General features: G+C 33.5%; 3 protein-coding genes across 3 annotated transcripts; all 3 read left to right on the top strand.

Moving 5' to 3' along the window:
* The first annotated feature begins 1,805 nt into the window (after nt 1–1,805).
* LOC119633979 lies at nt 1,806–5,892 on the top strand. Its single transcript, XM_038027856.1, has one exon. The coding sequence runs from the start codon at nt 2,354–2,356 to the stop codon at nt 3,902–3,904; it is 1,551 nt and encodes a 516-aa protein (XP_037883784.1). The 5' UTR covers nt 1,806–2,353; the 3' UTR covers nt 3,905–5,892.
* Nucleotides 5,893–8,495: 2,603 nt separating this feature from the next.
* On the top strand, nt 8,496–11,289 carry LOC119633901 (UDP-N-acetylglucosamine--dolichyl-phosphate N-acetylglucosaminephosphotransferase). Its single transcript, XM_038027716.1, has 4 exons — nt 8,496–8,814; nt 8,887–9,254; nt 10,044–10,278; nt 10,779–11,289. The coding sequence occupies exons 1-4, from the start codon at nt 8,669–8,671 to the stop codon at nt 11,266–11,268; spliced, it is 1,239 nt and encodes a 412-aa protein (XP_037883644.1). The 5' UTR covers nt 8,496–8,668; the 3' UTR covers nt 11,269–11,289.
* LOC119633902 (radial spoke head 1 homolog) lies at nt 11,015–13,793 on the top strand. The gene is made up of 4 exons (XM_038027717.1): nt 11,015–11,101; nt 11,413–11,499; nt 11,586–11,751; nt 11,807–13,793. Exons 2-4 carry the CDS (start codon nt 11,434–11,436, stop codon nt 12,589–12,591), a joined length of 1,017 nt encoding a protein of 338 aa, XP_037883645.1. The 5' UTR covers nt 11,015–11,101; nt 11,413–11,433; the 3' UTR covers nt 12,592–13,793.
* Nucleotides 13,794–15,728: the final 1,935 nt, after the last annotated feature.

The following is a 15,728-nucleotide window of genomic DNA, read 5'->3' as shown; positions in this document are numbered from 1 at the left end:
TAATATATGCTAATGCGCCTGCTATTCCTCAATGATGGTGTGAAATATGACAGAACTCATATCATTTTAATGCGGATTCATATAACGGTATGTAAGCCACGCCTTTTTATATGTTTAAAAAGGCTGACTAATAAATGATTGTAAAATATACAGTTATGACATCCATTTCAACATTCAACTTGACAACAAACCGATAGATATTTAATTACTGTCTGCACTTTTAAATTTCGTAGGTAGCTTAATCGATTCGCTTTATGACGCTGAATCGGAGAAAATGTCTTGTTCTTGGCCTAGAGAAAGACCTTAAAATCCATCGATACATAATACTAGCAATCTCGACAGCTGCAAATAAGAATAACGATCCTACGAACATAAGTTAAATATTTGATTTTTGAAGCGTCAAAAATTCTTTCTACTTATTTTCGAAAAGGTGTCCATCATATCTCTTAACTCACTTGCTGTTGCAAGTCTTAAGTCCTGAAAGGTGAAAAGATCTAATTTATTTCATGAATTTCTCCATTTCAACATGTAAATATTTATACATCAACAGCAATATTCACAATTCTTGTAGGTGATTTAAAATAAATAATTCAAAATAATTTCCCCAGGTGGCGTTTGACAGTTGATTGTGAGTTTCATATACCGCTTGTTTGCTATACCGCTTCTTGATTGGCTTTAGAAGGTTGTCGTCAAAGTCGGAAGGACGTCTCACCCTCAGTACGCCTTTTAAGGTTGTATTCCCAGAACGGAATTTCCCAAAATCGATTTCCTCGTGCCCGATCAGTTATCAGTCCTTCACCGTATACGCTGCATATTTTTCCAGCTGTCGCCTTAGCGCTTTTTTCTTATTTAAATTCCCAAAGCATAATATGTTGAATACGCACTTTCTGACTCTCCATTTGAAAGATTAAGAAAAATAGTTGAATGTAACATGCACCACATAAAACAATTGACAGAAGATTAACTGAATCCTTATCTATATAGTGAAAACAAAAACTCGTTCGTTTCGTTGACTTAAAGTAAATAGATACGAGCAATAGAGTTTACCTAACCAAGTCGGTTACTTATGACTCAACTTTATAACAATAATAACAAGCAACCACATATATAACACAAAATGACGAGTGGCCCCGCTATATTACTGTTACGGAAATCCCAAATCTAGTTGATTCCAGCCAAGTCATTTTCTAAAATAATAATTCCTTAAAGAGAAAAGAAAGCAAATGTACATTAGCGAGGCGTCATGCAGCTGCAGACCGATGAAAGCGATTAGCGGAAAAGCAGACAAGTAAAAACAAAGCGCATATTCGCAGGCGTGTCATGCAGATGCAGGCCGATGAAAATGGTTACCAAAAAAAAAAGCAGGTTAACGAATTAATAATCAAGTCATAAAACTAGGCACTAGTAATATGATGGCAAAAATGTATATAAATAGAATATTTGTGAAAAACAGTAGAATAGAAAAACAATATTTGAGTTAAACAGTCGAATAAAGAGAACTTTGAAGTGTTTTTCTCTTGAACAAAATATCCGCGATGCAGTGATATGGACTGCATCTTATAAAAGCGAATTCCATAACATTACTTTTTTTTGTAACATTTATTCGAAAATAAACGATGAAGGTTTGCAAAATGATGGTATGCAACATTGTCCAGATAAACAGCTCATCGTAATTTCAAAAGACGAAACGAAAGAATGCAGAAGAAGAACATAATTCACCCTTGAAAATAACAGCTGTTTTTTGACAATGTCGAATAGGCGTTTCAAACTAGAATAAATAATAGTAGATTGCCCACTCAGTCAAATTTTGTCGAAAAATAAGAATTCTTTTGCGTTTAACCGATTCCCTAAGCTGAAAAGTGCTTGCAACTCTAATTGTTTCGGTCAAATTGAAACTTTGTTATCCTACGTATATGGACGGGAAATATAACCTCAAGCATTTCAAATTAACGCAAAACATTAAAGATATTTTCCTGTTTCTAATAAATAGGAACTACACGTCTGGAAGATAAAAAAAAATTCCATGTATTAAAAAAATTATATTTTTTGCACTTCAATTTATCTGTCACGGAATTATTAAAATGCAATGAGTGGACAGTCCATTATAATACATTCTTCCAAGATTGTACAGTGTGTTGTAAAATAAAAAAAAAAAAAAAATGCGAAGAAGTGCATGAAATCTTAACTAAGAATGTGCAAAAAATGAATATATGCATGTATAAGAATAACACGGGCGTGTGCCGAGAAATTTAGTGAAAAATTCTAGTTAAATAAATATTATATATTGAAATTAGAAAAAGAGAAATGTGTTAAACTCAGGATTAATTTGATAGCAAATAATATCAGTGCACCGATGCATTTACGTCTAAGCTTAACCCGTTACGATGCTTTAGCTAATGAAGTGGAGAAACAGTTGGAATTGGACGTGATGCAGCGTACACAAGTCGCTCCACTGTTAGCAGGTCGCGGAACTTGGACGAAAAGAGTTGTATTATGGTCGGTATTATTAATACAATTCGGTTTCATTTTATGCTTTTGGTTATTGCAATTCGGATTGAGTGATAACCTCAACAGGATTGAGGGCACTTTCACCAGAGAACAAGAAGAACAACAAAGAGTAAATTTTATAAAGGCGGAGAGCTTAAGATCGGCCGACAACAGTGCCAATGCGACGCAGTTTGTATGGCCATCCAGAGAGGTTGGATTTCACAAAGAGTTCGTATTGCAGAAATTAAATGGAAATATTTCTGAATCTGAACGGTTAATATTTGGTGAAACAACGTTATGGTGTTTTCGTGATGGTATCCAAAACGAAACTTTCAAGTTGAAAAGCGACAATGAATCGGAAGATTTGCTCGATGCTGGCGAAAATCATTGTAAATGTTCATCTGAGTGGCATGGACGCGATTGCGGGCAACCTGAGGTTATATGGAGAGCTTTAATGGCTGCCAAAACCATCTTTAAGCTTAAGGATCCCAGCCGGGATGAATGCCATCGATTAGTGTATATGATTGAAGGTCAATTTTTTAGTCTAGATTTGCTGGAAATGCAAGTGAAAGGTGTCGAAAGAGTTATTGATTATTTCATCATATTCTTTAAGCGCAATCCAGTTTCTATAAACGACTTAAAGTCTTTGCGACGCCATTTGAAACAGATCTTACCTCAAAACAATTTTATGTTGTTCCACTGTCAACTAATGCAACATAGAAATTGTTCCAGCGCTGCCGCGTATCACCTATTCCGTCAACAGCAACTTAGCAGCAATGTGATTAAAGGCACCGATCTCTTTATTTACACCGACGATCATACCTTATTAGGACATAAAGCTTTAAATTTTTTCAAGTACTATGTCAACGAAGTCCCAACGACAGTCTTTCGTTTAAAGTTCAATGTTTACGGTTTTTATTGGCAGCACCCTGACTTAACCCATCTGAATGGCATTATCAGCTCTTTTAGTCATCTGGATAATATTCAGGGAGAGATTGCCGCTGATCTTGCTCTTTTGCAAAATATCCAAAACTTTCCACTTGTTATAGGGGACCTTAACCATTTTGGTGGCTGGTTTTGCAAATACTGTCAGCAACCTGATGAAGTTATAATGGAGTTGCAAGCACAATCGCAAACTTCTTTATCTGTTATTCCTACACCACAAAATTCTATTGAATTTCCTCATAACCAACGTAATTCTCACATTGATATAGCGTATCTTCAGCAACTCATTGCGACGGGCGTGTATTTAAGGGATGGTAAAACGCAATTATTACGCGTCTACCGTTTTAGAGATAAATACTTTGCTCCTTCATATGTCAGTGATCAAAGTTGGAAATATGGCCATTTATTAATAAATATATATGAATCTTTGGACGATTTATTGGCCGATGACAATGAAGTCGAATCGTTCTAGCTGTGGTTTTATATCTTATATATATATCTATTTGGACCTGAGGTAATATTGAATTTATTCACTATCAATAAGTAGTAAGAAATAAGCAGCGTCTATTTATGTCCGCTAAGAAGCTAAATTTTCGAATCAAAGAGAAACATTGAAGTAGATTTACTCAAATTGCAATATCTCGGTAGCTAGGGGCACTATGTTCTCTTTCTTCAAGAACATTTCATTTCGATTTTCTTTTCGTTTAAAAAGTGCGATTGCTGCGATTCCAAGCGGATAGTTAATAATTCTTAGGATTGCATGTGAATACATCGCTCCATAATATTGCTTGTTTGTACATACCAGAGGATGAATATTGAAGCTGTCATATTTTCGTAATAGATAAAAATCGGAGGCACTGCAAAATCCAATATAGTATACAATCCCAGTTAGTGTGAGGTAATCACTTTTGATTGTCATGATTAAGCACTGTTAAATTGGAACGAGGATTTGTCCGCAATTACTAGAAAAACTTTTTACCTTTAAAGTGCTGCCAAACTGTATGAATATATATTATAGTTAGATAAATAGCATATGCATCTGCACTCCGTCTTGCAATAAAGTCACCCATTTATAACCATCATTAAACACTCTGCATCATGCCACAGTTATTTGTGTAACGAATTTTCAAAATGAACCATTATTTCTGAAGTGGTCCAAAAAATTGGCCTGATCGGAACTAGTGTTTGTCCTTGGACCAACTCCCGCTAGTCTACCAAATTTCAAGGAAAGGTCTCTTAAATTACGAGCTATGGGGTGAAAAGTGGGAAACAAGACGGACAGTCAGAAAATGAGATTGAATCGATCGTTATACCGAAAGGTTCTTTTTATGCTCATACACCGCACGTGGTGTGGAGTATAAAAGTTATGATAATCATAATAATATCTTATTCGTTGTATCTGGGATATGGTAATTGTCGACTAACCCTTGAATCAAGTTAGCTGCCTTTCGAGTTGGCTTAATTTAGCACGGTTTTTCTAGACGAACTCGTACTAATGATTTCAAGAGAATATCTTTACCTCATATGTATATGTATTTGATAAATTCGATATAAATCTCTCAGATATCTTAATCTGAATTGTCAGTTAATATTAGGATAAATGTACATGATTCACTCTCGGGATTGTCGTATGAAAGTTGTGATTAAACACAATGATTTATAGTGCATCTAAAATCTTAAGCAAATTTTACCCCGAGATAGTTAATATCCAAGATTTGATCCAATGCGAGCACAGCTTTTTTATCTGGTATTATACGAAAGGTTCCTAAACAAATTTTATTTTACGCGTTTAATATTTAAACTTTAATAGGTAAAGTAATAAAATGAATACAGAATTGCGTTGGAAATAGGATTATAATAGTGAAAATGAATGAACGAAGGCAATTTGAAACTGCAGTAACATCATTTCATCGGAAACATATAAATATAAATCTCATATAAATAATTTATTTATCGTGCCTGCTCCCAATTCTTAAAATACAGGTAAAATTTATCATCACATCAATTACTGTTTATACAAATTTTCGCTTTATAATCAGTGTCAGTGCTTTAGAATCATCATCACATATCATCTCTATTAAAAATTTCCCTCAAATTGAGCATAAGTGAAAATGATTTCAAATATATATAAAAAAAAATATATAAAAAAAAAAAGAGGAAAAACATAATAACTAAAAATAATCTTTGTCTTTTCAATTCGATGTAACGATTGATTATTGTCCTTAGTTAAGCTAATTAGAGGCACAAGAATCCTGTAATCAACCTTGTTTCCTTCCTCCTTCGTAATATTATTTCCCATCATCTCCTAGCTTTACATTTTGGATGATTAATGCTTCCCTAATGTATGTACATAATACTCAATCGGTTTTATAGAATACTGATAAACAAGTACTGTGATAAATATTGACTGTAAAAATTAAAAACACAATAACACAAATCCATTAATTTAATAATAACATGAACGATCAGCTGCTTTACATTTTCTTTCATTTAGCAATTTTTAATCTAAATGCAGAATTTAATTAATTTTAAATTTAATTTGAATTAATTTTTGGTATTTATTGCGCATAAAAATTAAAAAGTAAATACTTTTACGAAATTTATTATCAAATAATTATTATATTTTCATAAATATCTGTTTATGTGTGTTACAAAGATGCATTAAATAATGTTAATAAGAAAATTTTAAGTGTTTTATTATCATATTTTATTGCGAATGCGAGCTCTTCTATTCTCTTCCAAAATGCTCTTTAACGCTATTGTACTTTAAAATATAGAGTCCAGTAGTTTCCTACCCAATATGAGGGCTTTCAGTAGCCGCTCCTTGACATATATATGCTATATATGCATTTTGTATTTATATAGTGTGCGCTTTTAACTTTATCTCAGCTTTAAAACGAAAGAAACTGGTATTTCACCGATGAAACGTTAGTGTAATATTTACGACATCCGTTTCCGCGACTTTCTTGCAGTCCCAGGATACTTCTGAAGAAAATGTGCAGTTCCTCTTTTAGGTTTTAGGTTTAGTGATTCTGTAGGCATTTCATTCATTTTATAATAAACGTAGAATAAAAGGAAACTACACTTTTGAGTATGAAGTTTTGGTAAAGAACATTTTGTGCAAGGCGTCGCCAGATAAAGCAAAGTACGATTTTTGCTGCCGCCCAATGAAGCGAAATAGGAAAAACTGCGCCGTCTTTAACGTGTTAAAGACACAATTGATCAAGGAGTGCTTATCAAGAGCATCATATTTGTCATATACGTAAATGCTCCAAACGGATGAATAAACGGTAAATTTTATATCAAATCTTTTCCAACAGGCAATCTTCATTATACTCAACAAACTTTCACTTTTTAAGAGGTGATAAGTTTTTAAATTAGCGACTCTTTCAAAGACCATAAGACCACTCTCAAAGAACTCTCACTCTCTATCTGGATTTAGTGTGATGACCTATCTGATTTTCCCTGCCCGTTTTTAAGCGGTTTTAAATGCAAAACTGTTCAATGAATAATTATCAAAGCAATAAGGTCCTCAATTGTGAAATGTGAATATTGGAAGTGAATATGCAAGGCCCAGAAACACCCAAAAATAGTTTTGTACCGCTATAGGTAGCTGGCACTTGACAAACATTTTCTTGCTTCATATTATTTTTTGGTTCCAGAATTTATTTCTTAGAATGTCTAATAAATTTGGAATATAGGAAAACTCATTATATCTATCAACTTTGCTTCCTTCAGGTTTGCAATTCAACCTATGGCCAAAAATTTTTAACCGTCACAAAAGTTGTATTCGCAATGTTTTACTACAATAAGCATTTTCTAGTGGACGCAAAACACAAGACGTAACTCATGGAAGCAAGCGGAAAGTATCTATGAGTGTAACTGGTTTACTTCAAAATCTTTGTGAAATGTAAAATAAATGTTTGTAATATTGGTTTGGGGAAAAAGAAATCCATTATTTTTTCGGTAGATGGCTGCACTGATAGATTGCTAGTAAAGTATCGATCAAACAATTTCCGATACTGTACATTTACATACTGTACATTTCGCAGTAAAAAAAATTCTTTTGCTTTTTTTTGTTTGGTGCATTCAGTTGTGAGTTACAGCATGTTAAAAATGGAAGTGAACAAAGAGAAAATTCGGTACATTTTACAGTTTTTCTTTGACAATGGCGAAAATGCAAGCCAGGCGGCTAAAATTGTGAATGGTATTTATGGTTCCGATACTGTAATAAATAGTCGATAATTTGGAGACCGACTTTAGAATACGTCTGTTGCTTATTTATTCTGCGCGGTTGCTGAAAAGACTTATTCCATGGCATTTTATTAACCATGGCATCTTATTATTAATTATTACTGCTTATATACGAAGTCGCCTCGCACTACCTTTGATGTGTCCACTCATCATTTGTTTTGCTCTTCCCCCAACAACGCCAATTGGATATATTTGAGCAGAAAATTGTGAAGAAATGTTTAAATAGAAATACTTAAGTTTATTAAATATTAACTATGAAATCATTGTGCAAGTATGTTAGGTCTATTCTGAAAGACTTTGTGGAAACAGCGACCTCGCCAGTTATACGAGCTGATGATCGAAGTATATACAGCCGAATACAATATAAACTAGTCGGTTTGTCATTACTCAAGCCGTTGCTTAGTTTCGGCTTGTTGAAATTGCCCTTATAATATAAGATGAGTAACTTTGTTCTACATTCGTCATTCTTCATGATTTTATTTTTGTACAAATATTTTAATACGATAATTACAACTACAACATCTGTTTGCAATTTTATATAACATAATTTAACATATATGTTGTCAATAGACTTGTCTTGTACTTTAATCGTTTTATGAATTCATACTCATTGTCACGAGCTTTTGCAAGCGGTTATTCTCTTATTATGCGTTAGAACAAAGTTAAGGTAATTTAAGAGTATTACAGCTAGACTGTCCAATAGTATCGCTTTTAATGTTGTTAAAAGAAAAGAGGTCTCAATAAACGCTTAATTAAATGGTTAAATTATTTGATTTTGTTACTTCACATTTGAGATGTATGCTTGGCAATCATGACATCAGCTGACAATCTCTTTTTATAATCCTGGCAACCATAAAATAACTTGATTTCTAATTTAATTTACTCAACTATGCAACCAAAAACTAAAGTAAAATCAGATTAGTTAGCTTAAATTGCAGGCATATTAATTATAACTAAAAATAAAACAAAATATAAAAAAAAAATGATTTATAATTGTTTAATAATAAACGGTCTTCTGTCAGCGGGCGGATATGTAATTGCTGTGCGTTTGATACCGGGTTTTCGACAAAAATTTATCGACAAAAATCGAGTTGGCAAGGATTTATGTAAAAAAAATAAAAAAGAAATGTAATTTTGCAGTGTTCATGTTCATACAATTCATAATAAATGTGATGAAAACCTTTTTTTTTTTTGTTGCAGTCCTGAATCAATGGGTGTCTTAATTGGATTGGTGTTTTTGGTCGTCTTGTTTTTATTCATACCGGTGCCCTTCACTCTCGGTAATTACTCACCGTTACTCACTCTCGGTGAAGCCATAAAAACCGGCAGCAAAACGACATTTCCTCACGAAAAATTTGTAGAATTATTGGTTGCTCTGCTCTCCATAGCTGTAATGATGTTGTTGGGATTCATTGACGATATTTTCGATTTACGATGGCGTTATAAACTCGTACTGCCCTCCATAGCTATGATTCCGTTACTAATGGTGTACGCTGTCTATTACAATTTAACAACGATTATAATGCCAAAATTCCTGCGAACATTTGTCGGCTATTCATTGGATATAGGTAAGGACTTTTCCCAATATTAATCAAACAAAGATTCCCACAATTTGCATACGTTCTAATAACCTGACAAATATATGCACATAAATACCCAAAGCATTAAATAGTTTCAAATATCGGTGAAAAAATCTCTAAATATAACAATAAAAATCGCAGCCACGTGCACATAAATAATGCCACAAAGATAAACGAAAAGGCTGATTGAGAAAGGTGAAATTAATGTTTACACGATGTCGTTGGCAAGCGCACAATCAACTTCGAAAATCACAAAGGTATGGAATTTTTTTTGGACATAGAATAATGGCTTTGTGCCAACTAACCTAACATGCGTTCATTTCCTTCGCAATTTCTCTGAAAATTTTGCATTTCGGCAGGGAAACAGCAGCTCTTCTGGATTCGGTTTTATTTAAATAAGCTTAAAATCATAATAAATGATCTCTTCCCGGATCCCTTTCAGAAAGCCGCTATTTTTCTTCCTTAGCTAAAAATATTTTTCTTGTTGTTTAAGACTGGAATGAAAAATATCTGGTTCTTAAATATTGTTTCCATATTTTCTCATTTTTTATCTATGTTCAAAATTTATAATCATACTTTTACGATTCTTTGTTGACTTAGCAAGCTCCTTTCTTATGGTTACTTTAATGTTTAATTGGCGTATCATTGTTAAGTATCATGAATTTAAACTAGAAATTGAAAAATGCTTTAATAGGCTCCGCGAATATTTCAGAAGCGTAATGCATGAACTATTTCAAATGAGTTATTTGCAAATATATCCCAATTTCCAAATTTCAGGTGCTTTGTATTACATTTACATGGGAATGTTGGCTGTATTCTGCACTAATGCGATCAACATTTTAGCCGGCATCAACGGTTTAGAAGTGGGTCAATCATTAATTATCAGTGCTTCTATACTTCTGTTCAATTTTATTGAATTATCTTTGGGGCATCAAGTAGACGCCCATAAATTTAGTATTTATTTAATGTTGCCATTTCTTGCTGTATCCTTGGCTTTATGGAAATTTAACAAGTAAGTAATCGACAATACATGTAGTGTATTCATAAAAATATGGTGGTCTACATGGCCGAAGTTATAAAATTTTCGAATTTGTTATTGGTTCTAGATACTTTAGGCGAACTATGTCCATTTCAAAGTTCATTGGTTGAATTTGTCCAAGGATGTGTGAACAAGCAATTTCCCACATTAAAGTTTCTTGTTAAAAGAAAGCACTTGAATTTTCAAAAAAATTTAAAAAACATTTTTCGGGAATTGTTACCTATTTTTTGTAAAAAACATTTTTGTTACTTACCTTTAGTCTGCCGATAAATTTTGGCAGTAATTTACACCAACGTTTCAGTCCTTTCATATAAATTCAATAATTATGTTATGAATTTTCAAATTAACCTTAACCCAAACAAATAAACAAACATAGATTCATGATAATGTGACTCTTTCCCATAAACCACTCAGTTGCACCTTTTAATCAAATTGTTTAATCTTTTGTTTTTCGTTGCGTTCCTTTCTTTCAGATATCCATCCCAAGTATTCGTTGGTGATACATTTTGTTATTTTGCAGGCATGACGTTTGCGGTCGTTGGCATTCTCGGGCATTTTAGTAAAACATTGATTCTATTTTTTTTACCGCAAATAATAAATTTTCTTTATTCAATACCGCAACTATTTAAATTTATCCCTTGCCCAAGACACCGTTTACCAAAATACGATTCAAAATCGGACCTTTTGCACATAAGTACAACCGATTTTGATAAAAACGAACTGAATATGCTGGGCCGTCTAATGGTGACCATGCTGAAATCATTAAAATTGATAACGTGGCAAGAAAAGCCCGACGGTAAAGTGACAACAAATAATTTCACGCTAATCAATTTTGTATTATTGGTGTTTGGGCCAGTGCATGAGAAAATACTTACGCAAATGTTAATGGGTTTTCAAATCCTATGCACAGTTTTAGCACTAATAATTCGCTATCCATTGGCAAATTACTTTTATGATACGTAACATCAGATTTATTCTAAGTTCTAAAGTATTTTTATGTTGAATAATAAAAATATATTTTTAAGTAATATTTGATAATTTTATCTTTTAACATTATTATCCATTCGTGTCAGAATTTTTATGCTATTGTGATATAAATTTTAATAGAAATAAAATTTCCTGAATAATATGAGTATTGAAGAAGCGGAAGAAATAAGTCTACCTGAAGAAGAGGAAGAGACTATTAATATTGGCGTAAGTTAGCGCGAACAAAATTTTTCCCCGCACAGAAAAGTAATTTTCCGTCTCATATATATATATATATATGTACAATTTTATAGCTTTACATTGGTGGCCGTAATTCGAAAGGAGAGCGTGATGGACGCGGTTGGGCAATATTACCGAATGGTGATCAATACGATGGGCAGTACCGCCACGGCCGAAGACATGGCATGGGTTTGTATGTTTTTAAGGCCGGCCCACGTTATTATGGCCAATATCGCTGTGGTAAGTTAAATGACATGCTTTTCGTGGATGGATACTCATAATACGTCCATTTTAGGCCGCCGTTCAGGTCGCGGATTATTTGTTTATCCCGATGGCAGTGTCTATGAGGGTATGTGGCGCAAGAATGTGAAACATGGTAAGGGTCGTTACACGTACTCTAATGGAGATACATACTGCGGCAGCTGGTACCGCGGTCAACGCCATGGTGTAGGCGTCTACACAAGGGGTCTGCTGCTGGCATCTCCAGACTGTGGACCGCTGCAATTTAAAGGAACTTGGCGTAATGGTGTACGGGTAGGCCCTTTTACATTTACATTCGGTATAGAAGAAAAATCGACTAGTCTCCATGGCATTTGGGATAATCTTTTCCCACAAGGACCAGCAGTTTTCAGTTTTGATAATTATTATTTGCTTATGGGTTATTTTCAATCACCGGGACGGGCGATGCAAGCGAATCGTAAAGTAGGAGTGGAAGCTGATGACATGGAAGAAAATGAGCAAGAAGAAAACGATCGTGAGCAAGATGTTTGGATCGACGAACCTTCACTATGGTACGCTCAGGATATTTGCTTATATGACTATTCCTTACTTCCGCAAGAGCCAGTACCGTTACCATTATCCGATTCCGAGATATCGGTATGCTCTCTTGTCACTGCTCCTAGTGAAGTAGGCATAGAGAAAAGTATATCATATGTGCCAGAAGGCGAAGGCGAAGAGTTTGAACAAGAGGAAGGTATATGCGAACATGAATATAGTCTTACTGAATGTGAGAGCTCAAGCCAGATATGCCCTGTTAAAGATCCTTGTGCTATTGAGATAACCAATCAGATGAAATGCTAAAAGGAATCACACTGAGCTACTTTTTATTTTTTATTAAACATTTTTAATATTAAACGAACCTTCATCAATTTATATTCACACGTTTTTGGATTTATCTTAAATTGAAGTCATTCTCGGCAAATATGATACAGGTTTAGAGTATCCTCAATAAATATTACAAGTATATTCAATATATCCAATATATGAAGTCTTTTTGCAATCTTCTTACTTCATTGGATTCATGTAGTGCAACTATTTACATGATTATTCAGCCGCATAAAGTCTTGGAAAAATGTGTTGTCGAAAGTGCGAAAATGTGGATTTTTGGTGAATGGAAAATCTAGGTCCAAATGTGCCCCATGCTTTTATTTATTGTCGTAAAGAAGTGTTGAAGATAAAATTTATCTTTCACTTTTTATTTCGTTGAAACGTATTGTTCAGGTGAAGTTGTCAATTCACCATTAACATTCTACTCCCCTACCGCTTTAATTTGAAGGCATTTTTAAGAAAAATATTTCTACCATGTCGTGACGGTCACCATAATTAATTTAGACTTAACGTCCTCAGCTTATCGCATTTTACTCTCAGAGTCCTTTTATTTAATACCCATATCGCTGATGTCCGTCATATTCATTTTAAAATTAACCCATTTTTAGGCAGCTAATATATCGTTATTTGATGAATGTATGTCTTGTTTACCTTATAATTAAAAAAAAAAAGACCTCAAAAAGGTGAAAAAAATAAAATTGAATCACTTGTAACTTTGTTTGGGCATGGCCGATTTTTTCCAATTTTTTGCATAAATAGTAGAGATTTTCGTTAGGTAAATGTGGCAAATGTCAGCCTTCTATATTTTATATTATAATTTGCGAGTAAAGAGCCGCAACACACAAATTTTTGTTCAGAAAAATGGAGTTGCGTTCACTTTACGTTTCAATGCGGGCTCGTGTTGTGGCCCATTTTCAACATTATTGCGTGCAAGATTCAAGTCAATATCTTCAATTTTACGACCAGGAGAATGTCCACGCATGTACACAGAAGGACAGACACGTCTTAACCAATTCAGAATTTCATTTTGACCAAGAATATATCCACGGTATAGCGAGTAGAATGAATGAAATCTCGATAATCTTTATAATAGATTCAATTTTTGTGCACATGTTGTACAATGTACTTGAAAATGCGTGCCGTAGTTTCTGTTGTGCGAGTAACGAGCAAAAAAATAAATTGTTTTTGTACCACAGTGCAAAAAAATTTCTTCGAATCTGTTTAGATCAGATATTCTTATGATTTTTTTTTCGATTCTCTGATCAACTTAACTTGCCGCTTGAGCCTTAGATTATCAAATCTCTGATATAATCCCGAGTAATAATAATAATTCACCCATGAAAATGTACCGTATTGCAATTTAAATGCCAATGTAAAACGATGTCATGTTTGAACTGATAAGTGGAGGTTACGAATAGACTGGATTCATTTTATTATTCTAAGAAAATTTTATCTTGAAGAAGCTGTATGCACGTTGAGCTTCGAAGGGTGTTGAAAAAAATGTCGCGTCATTTTATTTCACATACTCAGAATATGTCGCCTATCCCCGAGAGGCATGATGGTAGTCAGAAACGGTTGTCGGTTGAGAAGGATGGAAGGAGGGAACAATGTTTATATATGTTTGATGTAAACGTGGAAAAATCAAGCGCGGCGGGGTATACCTATACTCCTGGTGATAGATTGTTTCAAAGCCACGCAATGTAATAACAGAATGGCCAGTCGTGGTTGTTAACTCTCCAACGAGTGAGCGCGAACACGTACAAAACTTTGTTGAATGGGTTATGGGTGGGCAAATCCCGTTGCAACCATTGCAACAATGGTTTAAGAGTGAAATTATTTGTTTTGTCAGAATTGTGAAAAAACAAGAGATCCTCTTTAAAAATGTACATCTTCGGAAAGCTTGGAAAGAAAAATTTCGAAGTGGTTTGTATTTGTAATATATATAGAATTTATTTCTCTTTTCTTCGCAAAATCTACAATGAAATGAATATGAGGACATGTGTGTGTTTGTGTTTGTGTATGTATGTATGTATGCATGTGAATCTGATTTTATATAGTTTCATATTTTCAAAAATTAGTTTTGAAGGAAATTCGAATGCGTCAGGATGTTTTTGAAAACGCGGACAACCTGAACTTCTGAGTTCTCTTTGTAATATATATTGACTGTTTTAATTAACTTAAACGTACGCCTGTGCTAGTTCTAACAAATAGCAGATTTTTTTTTTGTTTAATATTAATTCTTAACAAACTTGATACAATTAGCAGTTGTATATAACATTTTATAATAGTGATTAATAAACCTAGATGATGAGGACCTTTATGTATGCATGATATATGTATGAGTAAAGTAGTGCGGTTTACAATTGTACAAACATGGCTTATTACATATATATCATATCATATCATATATCATATATATATATATATATATATATATATCAATATATTATCCGAAGAGTCAGTAATTAAACAAATTATTAGAATAAAATTTGTTAACAATTTTTAATTTCAATAAGCAGAAAAAGTATATAAGTTGAAGGAATAATTTCTAAATTGTAAATTTTTGATGGTTGATTAGCTGCCGTAAAATAAAAATTCGTTATTTGAATAATTCGTTTAGGCATTAATCACGGACAGCCAACCTATTAGGAAAATATATAACGAGTCTCTAAGGTTTTTAAGAAATCAGGGCAAGCTAATTGGCCTATCAACTTTCGCATGCAATTAACCGACAGTATTGAAAATTAATTTTATTTCTTTCCTTTGCGATTTTTGACGTTCAGTGGAAGCGCGCAATTGCAAAGCCCGTTGTGCGACGATAAGATCATCTTAAGAGAAGTTGCAACATTATTTATTTATTATCTTCTCTCTTTAAATTCATCTGTAAGTCTTTCTTTAAATTTTCAGACGCGTCTTTTTTAGATTTTTCTATGAAAGGTCGCGAACCGGCAGCTGCTCTATAATTTTCATTGTACAATAACTTGTAGCCTATAATGCTTCTTAAGAATCTGCGCTATTCACTCTTAGGCGGCGTCTTCTCAACACATCAAATCTCATTGAAATCAGAGAACAGGAATAATGCTCAAATTTTTTTTTTTTTTTTTTTTTTT

The sequence above is a fragment of the Glossina fuscipes genome, unplaced genomic scaffold (genome assembly GCF_014805625.2).
Source record: "Glossina fuscipes isolate IAEA_lab_2018 unplaced genomic scaffold, Yale_Gfus_2 2, whole genome shotgun sequence".
Classification (NCBI taxonomy): domain Eukaryota; kingdom Metazoa; phylum Arthropoda; class Insecta; order Diptera; family Glossinidae; genus Glossina; species Glossina fuscipes.
Note: the sequence above shows the minus strand (reverse complement) of the source record. Positions and strands in the feature narration are given on the sequence as shown.

Excerpts from the sequence above, each read along its gene's own strand:
- LOC119633979 (XM_038027856.1), top strand. The coding sequence starts at position 2,354 with ATGCATTTACGTCTAAGCTTAACCCGTTACGATGCTTTAGCTAATGAA.
- LOC119633901 (XM_038027716.1), top strand. The coding sequence starts at position 8,669 with ATGATTTATAATTGTTTAATAATAAACGGTCTTCTGTCAGCGGGCGGA. Across the intron at positions 8,815-8,886 it reads AAAAAAAATAAAAAAGAAAT|TCCTGAATCAATGGGTGTCT; the intron begins GTAATTTTGCAG and ends TTTTTGTTGCAG. Across the intron at positions 10,279-10,778 it reads GCTTTATGGAAATTTAACAA|ATATCCATCCCAAGTATTCG; the intron begins GTAAGTAATCGA and ends CCTTTCTTTCAG.
- LOC119633902 (XM_038027717.1), top strand. The coding sequence starts at position 11,434 with ATGAGTATTGAAGAAGCGGAAGAAATAAGTCTACCTGAAGAAGAGGAA. Across the intron at positions 11,500-11,585 it reads AAGAGACTATTAATATTGGC|CTTTACATTGGTGGCCGTAA; the intron begins GTAAGTTAGCGC and ends ACAATTTTATAG. Across the intron at positions 11,752-11,806 it reads TTATGGCCAATATCGCTGTG|GCCGCCGTTCAGGTCGCGGA; the intron begins GTAAGTTAAATG and ends CGTCCATTTTAG.